The 10,366-nt window shown below is 32.1% G+C and overlaps 1 protein-coding gene across 1 annotated transcript; it reads right to left on the reverse strand.

The window, feature by feature from the left end:
* Positions 1-893: 893 nt before the first annotated feature.
* On the reverse strand, positions 894-2,108 carry LOC115720654 (germin-like protein subfamily 1 member 17). The gene is made up of 2 exons (XM_030649816.2): positions 1,757-2,108; positions 894-1,673 (listed from the first exon to the last, which is right to left on the reverse strand). The coding sequence occupies exons 1-2, from the start codon at positions 1,881-1,883 to the stop codon at positions 1,129-1,131; spliced, it is 672 nt and encodes a 223-aa protein (XP_030505676.1). The 5' UTR covers positions 1,884-2,108; the 3' UTR covers positions 894-1,128.
* Between the last annotated feature and the right edge of the window lie 8,258 nt (positions 2,109-10,366).

A 10,366-nucleotide genomic window follows, 5' to 3' on the forward strand; every position in this document is an offset into this window, starting at 1 on the left:
TCCCTTCCGATGCATACTCCATACATCCAACCCAAGCTTACTTTAACAAATGCCCTGGAAAGGACATAGCACTTATCTAAGGTGCAAGTAAACTATGTTGTAGATTATCATATCAGTTAAACTCTGTGTACTGATAAATCTAGAAATACATTTAATCACACAATCTTGTTTACTTTCCACTGTGTTGACAACACAATAAACAAGAATATCAGTGTGATAAGGGTTGGGATGTATTTATTTAATCAAATAAGTAAATAGATGATCACATGAGCCAAATAACACATTAAACAACTAATAAAATTAAATCTGTTTCTTTATTGATATTTGAATATAAAAGATTACATTGAAATAGAGTTTTATTTAGGGCTGAAAGCCCAACAGTTACAATCAAGAAATCTACCACAAGTGTTCTTGTTCTGAAGGTCACGACTTCTCGTCATAGTGGGAGGGTTTCCAAAAAACCAGCTCATTATGGCTTGGATGGTGAAATTAATATGGTCGTTGATGACGACCTATTAACCTATAAACATACAATGGCAAGTCCAGAACGAAAACAATGGTCAGCCGGCATGGATTCAGAAATGGATTCCATGAAAAAGAACAAAGTCTAGGAACATGTAGATTCACTTGATGATTATCATCCAATTGGATGTAAGTGTGTCTATAAGAAGAAAGAGCAACTGGTGGCGAAGTCGAAACTTTTGCTAGCACAAAATGAAAAGCGCTGGCAAAAATGACTTTTCCCTGCGCGTAAATGCGCTGGTAAAATTTAGATTTTAACTACTGCACATAGAAACTACCGGAAAAACCACTTTAAAAACTCAAACCGTAAATTTGAAAAAAAAAAATTATAAGAATAATATATAAAATAATTCCCTTTAAATTAAGTATTGTTTTGGCAATTTCTTATTTTATATTAAAAACATGTAAAAGTTAATATTTTGTTACACCTTTGACCACAGGTGCTCTATAGTCATTCTTAATTCAATAATATATTATAAACTTTTATTTGATTAATTTTTGCCGACGTAGCTACGTACATGAAACTATGTATGTTCACCACGGAGCTAGACAAAGGAATTATTTAAAATGATCGACATCGATCCTCATCATAGATTATTCATATGATCAAGCCCCAAACCGCTTCTGAAGAAACTCAACCACATTCTTCTCTAGCATGAAGGCCTTAGCGAGAACATCAGGGTTGATTGGTGGGTCAGAACCAAACACGGCATTAGCAATGGTAATCACTCCCGGATTCTGGCTTCCCAATCCAGCAAAGGCTAAGGCTGGAGTCTTTCCTATATTGAACTGGAAGTGAATCATTCCAATGGGGAACACAAACACGTCTCCCTTGTTCAGAACCTTCGTGAACAGTCTGTTCCCGTCTTGGTTCGACGAAACGAAACCTACGTACAGTGTTCCCTCCGCCACGAAAAGTATTTCCGAGGCGCGTGGGTGAGTGTGAGGCGGGTTCTGCCCGTACGGAGCATAGTCAATACGGGCAAGAGATATGCCTAGTGTGTTAAGGCCGGGTAGGTTGTCGACGAGCACGGCCGTGACGTTGGAACCGACTGCGTTGTCAGTGTTGCCTGGAATGTTGATTCCTGAGAAGAAGAAGTCCTCTGCCTTCACCAGCTCCGGGTTCTTGCAGAATCTCCCGTTCACGAACACTGCTCAAGTATTAATTCATACCATAAAATAAAATAAAAAGTGATAACCAAATAATAAATTAATTAAAATGGAAAATACGTACGCATATCTTTGGGATCATCGATTGCTACGCAAAAGTCCTGAAGAGGGCTGGGGTCGTATGCTCTAGCAATATGAGTTGCCAAAGCTAAAACAATTGCCGAAAGGAATAAAGTACAAGTCTTCATCATATCTTAATTAATATTATAAGTATTTTTTGAAGGTAGAAAATATATAGTCAAGTAATTTAAGTTTGTTCTAATGTGTAATTCCTTATTGCAATCTCTGTGGGTGAACAAGTATTTATAGATTGATATGCAAGACTTACGTAATTAAGCTTCTCTTTGATTGTTCTTTTCGTTTTTCTCTTTTTGGTTTACTTTATTTTTCATTTTTGTGATTTTATTTTCCTGAAAAAGATGGGAAGGATTATAATGATTTGATATATATAAATGCATGTATTTACGTTAACTACTATATATAATAATTGCTTATATATAAAAAAAAATTGGACAAATTTGTGTCTGGTCTTTTTAGCTTGTTTCGATCATCAAGTTCTGATATCTCTCACATTATTTATTTAATAAAATTGTATGAGATTTAATATTAAATTAAACCAATAACAATATGTCACCTCTTGTTATTAGACAGCTTAAGGTGCCCTTAGTATTTATTATTCTTTATTTTCTCTAATTTTAATTTAGTTATTTTTCAGAAATTATCATTCTGTATTTTTTAAAGTACATTACTACATATATAAATTAGTGCATGCATGCGTCTAGTTTTGCTATATATAAACACTATGTTATGCTCCTTCATTTTGAGATGCTAATCACCTAACAGGTTCATTATAAGTACTTTAGGATTAATTTAAAATTAAGTGATGCAACATATGACATGCAAGCCACAAAGTATCTATTTTTTCATACACATGCAATTTCAGTAAATTATTGTCAACAAACTTCTGGTGGTGGGTCGTCCATACAGATCCCTTTGTCTTTACCGATCAATAAAAGATAATAAATTGAGTTTGTACTATTAGCCCTCTAATTACTGAATAAAGAAACATTGGCTGATACGTTTACAGTGTTTGAGATTCTAATTAATTTAACCTTATGAGAAACAAATACAATTTAGTAAATTAGTTGTTCGGCATCTTTCAAAAAAAACCATAATTGTGTTTTATTATTACTTTCAACTTACTGAACATATGTGTTGCTAACGTCCATGTTTTGAAAATAATTAGTAAATGACTCAATAAAAATAGTATTATATATTGGTAAATATAGTAGAATTTCTCTTTAAGGAATATTCTATTCTCTCGTTTCAAAAAAAAAAATATATTTTATTCAAAAATAACTTCTAATTTATTATAAAAAAAGATTAAGTCTCAATTTAAATCAATTATAAATAAGAATAACTTTTAAATTATAATTAGTTATATATTTTCTAAGTCATGTATTAACAAAATATACCTCTATATAAAAATAATTGCATCTTAATAAATATATACATATATTTTATAAATTTATTTACTTAGAATTAATAATTTTATTCTAAATTGAAATACATATATAAATATTATATTTACTCAAAAATAATTCTATTATCATATAGCATTAAAGATTATTTAATGTTATTGTTATTACATTGATATTTTTTGGTGTTTTGAATTTTTTTTCCTAGTGTAACTCTATTTAGTTATAACCTCTTAATTAGAATATAATTTGCTTAGTCCAAGTGTAATCTTGAATAGAAGTTCTACTGTATCTTTATTTTAAAATTTGTAGAGAGATAATTTTTTTATACTTTTTTTTTTTTTTGAGGTTTTTACAAAATACTAGATTTTGGACAAAAGTTTACAATTTTACTATCACATAAAATTTTTTACAAAAAATGTTGTCTTTTTATAAAACAACAAAACAGAACAATTAATTAAAAAAATAGTAGAACAACTAAAAAATAACCGTGAAAATTTAACACAATACACAGTATTTTTGAAAAAATTAATTCCGCCCCACAATAAAAAAATAAAAAAGTTGAAAATTTTAGTATGGAAGTAAAAATTCTTTTTTTTTTGGTAAGTAAGAATTTTATTGCAAACTACCAACTTTTTACAAAAAACAACAAAGAACAACTAAACACAACTAATGTGTTGTACTTAAACTATCAAACCTTTCAATATCCTCTATAACATTCTCTTTAATTTCTGAATTGATAAAATCTAAAACAAATCTCTCTTTTAATTCTATTTACAAGAAAATTCGTAGTATAAATTCGAGCATTCCACAAAGTATTATTTCTTGCATCCTAAATATTGTAAACCAAGGCATTTATCAATGTAATACACCTCTCTTCTTATTAACTTAGACCTCCTACACCTTTTAATCCATTTCAGACTATAGACCAACTCACTTTTCTGAAGCTTTATACCAACCCAATCACACAGCTCATAACATATCATTTTACTATAAACACAATTGAAGAAGAGGTGTTGATGAGTTATCATATCCCATTCACAAAAAAGACAACTATCCGAGTCAATGACACCAAATTTACAAAGCTATTGTCTAGTTTGGAGTCTTCCCCAACAGGCCACCCAAGTAATGTGTCTATGTTTTGGAGTACTTTGCCTATTCCAAATGATATTAATCCACCTCATTTCAAAATTCTCTTCTGGTCAGATTTTGGAGGAAATGTTGGGGATATTGAAGGTCATATTCTTGAACTCTATAGTTCCTATTTTGCTTTCGATAATCTCCTTGATTATAACTATTTTCCTGTAGTACCAACTAGAACTTTGCAGAGCGTTATAACCCCACCAATCTTGCTCTTTAATGTAGACTGAGTGAACCCAAGGAACCCAAAGATTATCTTTTTTATGGCAATATCCCACACATACTTGCTAATAGCTCCCATATTCCAAACATCAATGTTTCTAAGGCCAAGACCCTCTTTATTTTTTTATTGACAAACTTTATGCCAAGCAACTTGCCCCGGACAGGAGGAGTATGTTTGTCCGAAATTCTGAGACTAGGGGTGGACTATTTTGTAGTCACAAGGATAATATAAAGTGTTTGTTTCTATAAATGCCATATTCCTTGAAGATGACTATATAAAGAACTTCAAGCCACAAAGTAAAGTAGTACTAGAGGAAATGTTTTCAGAAATAACTCTTTCTAATGTTCCATCTGTTGGGTTTTTGTGCCCTAAATAAAATCCATTATAATTTGATTAGTTATCAAAATAGAATTTTGAAGTGATTTATGTTTACATGTATGTTACATGTTTATGGTTTAATATATATATATTTAATATATGCACAAAATCAGTTAAATCCAGAACATATATTCATTCACAATTACAGTATTGTCAATACAGTGGAATGTGATTGTGATTATATGATTCAAAAGACTTAGTCCTTGTTCATCAGTGTTTTGGATTTACACTGATGTGATAATCAGGGATAAAGTATACTTACACTTGGAGTAAGTGTTATGTTCTTTCCAGGACATTGGTAAAGTATACTAGTTTCGAATGTATGGAGTATACATTGGACTGGATCGATATTGAACTTAGATAAGATATTATAAACTTACCGTTGTATCTTTCCAGGTCAATATCAGAAGTTGATCTTTAATTAAAAGAATCTAAATCCTAATATGCTCAGGCTCAATCTCAGGAGTGCTATTCATGTTCTTTGATTTATTAGTTAAGCCTAGTTTTGGGTCAGGGTGATACGTATATTTTGGGAACATGATAGCATAACTGAGTGGGAATGTTGAACATAAATATGGAATCTATAGCTTCTACTGGTGTATAAAAATCAAGTGATGATTCCCTTCGAGCTTAGTTAAATAGAAGTAAATGGATGAGCTCTTGTTTCAGTGACTATATATTAGATCACTAAAATATCATTTACAGGTAACTAAGTGTTCTAAGGGGCAAAATACATTGAGGGGTGTAAACGGCAAATTTGTCCCATCTCGATGTAAATCATCTATATAGAGGATCTTTTAATCACATTAAGATTATAACAATGGTTAAATGAGATAGCATATGGATATCGTGAAACATAGAATATGCTCTATATAAGTCTGAGAGTGCAATTCCAAGTTCTAAGAGTAGATTCAACAAGGAATTAATAAGTTGGGGATTTACTTGGTAAATCGGTTCAACTTATTGGAAGCTCAGCAATATAGACCCATGGTCCCCATTCTAGTTGAGACTATATTGTTTGTAAGACTCTATAATTGATTCATGATTAATCAATTATAATTCTAAAAGTTAGACTATGTCTAATTTGTGAATTCTCACAGTTTAAGGATGAAATTGTAAATAAAAGGGTTTCTAGGTTTAATTATTAATTGAGAGACTTTGTATGTCTAATTAATAATTATTTTAAATGACAATATTATTTAATAATCTATTTTAGTTATTAAATAATTAGTTTTGGCATTTAAATGGTTAGAATTGGAAAAATGGCATTTTTGGAGAAATAGAAATAAAATCGAGGAAACTGCAAAATCCATGTGAGGCCCATACACACCATGGCCGGCCACATGCTTTGATGTTTTCCAATTATTATTTTCAATTTTAATTGCCATGTAATTGCTAATCAAAGCCTAGCAATAATAGGAAAGTGGTGGATCACACTAAATAAGGCAGTTAATCAATTACACAATAAAAGAGGAAACTGCTTATTTGGAAAGTTGAGCTCTCCCTTTTGTCTATATATAGCAGCCCTTGTTCTCTTCTCTTGCATGTATCATCACTCACGAATTCAAGAGAGAAAAAGAGAGAGAAAATTTCGAGTTCCTTTGTGAGAGAGAAGTGCCCACACACATCATTCAGTACCTCAATCATAGTTTGGAAGACTGTGAAGGATCACATTAAACTGAAGGACTTTCGGGCTCAGATCTTGATTATACTCTGCTACAGATAGGAATCAAGGGTTAGAGATCTGAGTGGAAGGAGACACTTAATTGCGCTGCCATCACTGTAAGTTATTCTTAACTTTTATGTGTTTTTATTTATCGTTTTAGAAGTTCAAATTTAGGTTGCTAAATCAACATACTTGTGAGTAGATCTAAGATCCTGGTCAAATTAATTCCAACACCATCATCTTCTACTCAAGTAGAGGATAATTCCACTCCCTTGGTTGAACCAATGCAAGTTGTTACAATCAAGAAATCTACCACAAGTGTTCTTGTTCAGAAGGTCACGGCTCCTCATCGTAGTGGGGGGGTTTCCACAAAACTAGCTCATTATGGCTTGGATGGTGAAATTAATATGGTCGTTGATGACGGTATTGATGACGACCTATTAACCTATAAACATGCAATGGAAAGTCCAGAACGGAAACAATGGTCAGTCGGCATGGATTTAGAAATGGATTCCGTGAAAAAGAACAAAGTCTAGGAATATGTAGATTCACTTGATGATTATCATCCAATTGGATGTAAGTGTGTCTATAAGAAGAAAAGGAGTCCTGGTGGCAAAGTCGAAACTTTTAAAGCTAGACTTGTCGCTAAGGGTTATACCCAAAGAGAAGGTGTTGACTATGAGAATACTTTTAGTCCGGTTGCCATGCTCAAATCCATCAGAATTCTTCTCTCCATAGTTGTTGCTTTCGATTATGAAATCTGGCAAATGGATGTCAAGACAGTTTTCCTTAATGAAATTCTTGAAGAAACAATCTATATGGAGCAACCAGAAGGTTATGAGCTTCCAAGGCAGGAAGAGAAAGTTTGCAAACTCAATAGGTCCATTTATGGACTCAAGCAAGCTTCTTGCTCTTGGAATAAAAGGTTTAATGAAATAATCAAGACCTACAGCTTTCACCAAAATGATGATGAACCTTGTGTTTACCAACTCAAGGATAATCAAGTGGTAGTATTTCTGGTCCTTTATGTTGATGGCATTTTGATTATTGGCAACAATATCAAGACAATGACTAACATCAAGGAATGGCTTGACACTAATTAAATTTTAAATGAAAGACTTTGGTGAAGCTGCTTATGTTCGTGGTATTAAAATCATTAGAAACCGGAGGAACATATCCCTTGCTCTCTCTCAAACAACTTACATTGATAAGGTACTAGAGAGATTCTCAATGACAAATACCAAAGGGGCAGTGATACCCTTCTAGACCTGGTATCCATTTATCTAAGGAACAGTCTCCCACTGATCCTCAAGAGATAGAGGACATGAGAAGGGTTCCTTATGCTTCAGCAGTTGAAAGTCTAATGTATGCAATGTTGATCCCGACATTTGATATGTAGTAGGAACTATGAGCATGTATCAGACAAATCCAGGAGAGAAACATTGGACTGTAGTTAAGCATATTCTGAAGTACTTGAAAAGTACAAGGCATTATGTGTTAGTCATCAAGGGTGGTGCTGTAAATCCTGTAGGCTATACCGACTCAGATTTACAGGCTTATCTTGATGACAGGAAGTCTACATCTGGGATGGTATTTACTCTTGGGGTGGAGCAGTTGTTTGGAGAAGTGCTAAGCAAACTGCAACATCATACTCTACCATGGAGGCCGAATACATAGCTGCCACTGAGGCTGCTAAGGAACCTGTCTATCTTAGAAAGTTCTTCTCAAGACTTGGTGTTGTTCCTGAAATGGAAAAACCATTAGTTTTACTTTGTAATAACACTGGAGTTATAAAGAGCCTCAAAGCCACAATAGAAGCAAACACAAGAGAGGAAATATCATATCATCAGGGAATATGTGGCAAAAGAGGATGTACTGGTGGAGAAGTGGATACTGAATACAACTTAGCTAATCCATTCATTTAAGTTTTGACTGTAACTACATTTGAAAAGCACAGACTGAATTTAGGATTAATTGAAATGTACTGATAGTTTTATGTTAATGCAAGTGGGAGTTTGTTGGGTTTCGTGCCCTAAATAAAACTATATTCTAATGTAATATTTTCTATTCAATTATCAATAAAGAAACATATTTATTTCATTACTTATACAATGTGTTATTTAGTTCATGTGATCATTTATTTGTTTATTTGATTTATAAATTCATCCAAATCCTTATCACATTCATATTCTTATTTATTGTGTTGTCAACACAGTAGAAATTGATCAAGATTGTGTGATTAAATATATTCCTATGATTTATCAGTACGCAGGGTTTAACTGATAAGATAATCTACAATGTAATTTACTTGCACCTTGGATAAGTGCTATGTTCTTTCTAGGACATTGGTTAAAGTAAACTTGGGTTAGATGTATGGAGTATACATCGGAAGGGACTGATATTGAACTTGAATTAGATATAATAAACTAACCGTAATATCTATTCAATTCAATATCACCTAGTTGATCTTAGATCAAGTAATCTCAATCCTAAGATGGTTAGGTTCTAGTGCAGTTGCATTATTTATGCTCTTCAATCTCTTCGTTAAAGTCAACCAATGGATCTTCTCGTGACATATAGATTAAGGACATTGTAGTTAAATTGAGTGGGAGTGCTATTCATAGATACGAAATATATAGCTTCTATCCAGACATAGAAGTGAAACGATAATTTTGTTCGAGCTCGGCTTAATAAAGATAAATGGTTGAGTACTCATTTTAGTGATTATAATAAGTTCACTGGAATATCATTTATAGGTAGCTAAGTATTTTAAGGATAAAATATATTGAAGGTGTAACGGTAAATTTGTCCCTACTCAATGTAGATCTTCAATAGAGGATAATTCATTATTAGGATTATAACAAATGAATAATCTCATAGCGTATCTATATCGTGGAACATATAGAGCGTTCTATATAATTGAGAGTGCAATTCCAAATGTATAGTGGTGCAAGGAGGAATTAATAAGTTAGAGAATTTACTTGGTAAATTCTAGATCTGCTTATTAGAAGCTCGGTTATATAAGCTCATGGTCCCCATACTAGTTGAGACAAACTGCTTGTAAGACTCAATTAATTGATTTATTTAATCAACTATAATTTTAAAATTAGAGTATGTCTAGTTTATGAATTTTCACTAAAGATATGGCTTGAATTTTAGGGTTTATTTGTTAATTAAGAGATTTTTTTGGAGTCTAATTTATAAATAATAAATAATATAAATGATAATTTTATTTGATAATTAATTTTAATTATTAAATAAATAATTTTGACCTATATAGAATTAAGATTGAAAAATATGGCATTTATAAAATAATAAACAAATGGTTGAAAAAAATAGCAAAAATATAATTAGTGTAGGGCCCACTATGTGGCCGACAACTATGCCCTTATTTTTGCTATTATTTTATTATTTTTGATTCCATATAATTTAATCCTAACCTTAAGTGAATTAGTATATATATATATATATATATATATATATATAAAGAATAGTTGCTTGATCCAACTAATGCTTTTAAACCTAGTTTCATTCTGTTAGACAACTAGTGTTTTGAGACTTCTTCTTCTTTTCTCTTCTAATTTGAAGTCCTATAGTGTTCTTCACAATTAAAATTTGAGCCTTAGTGATTGAGTACACGCCCACCCAGAGCAAGTTAGTCCTCAATCATAGTGTGTAAGACTGTGAAGAATCCAAACAATTGAAGGAGTGTCGGGCTCAGATCTTGATTATACTCTGTGACAGAAAGGAGACAAGGGTTAGAGATCTGAGCAGAAGGAGTCATTTAAT

This window comes from Cannabis sativa, chromosome 2 (genome assembly GCF_029168945.1).
Source record: "Cannabis sativa cultivar Pink pepper isolate KNU-18-1 chromosome 2, ASM2916894v1, whole genome shotgun sequence".
NCBI lineage: Eukaryota > Viridiplantae > Streptophyta > Magnoliopsida > Rosales > Cannabaceae > Cannabis > Cannabis sativa.

Excerpts from the sequence above, each read along its gene's own strand:
- LOC115720654 (XM_030649816.2), bottom strand. The coding sequence starts at position 1,883 with ATGATGAAGACTTGTACTTTATTCCTTTCGGCAATTGTTTTAGCTTTG. Across the intron at positions 1,674-1,756 it reads CGATGATCCCAAAGATATGC|TGTTCGTGAACGGGAGATTC; the intron begins GTACGTATTTTC and ends ATACTTGAGCAG.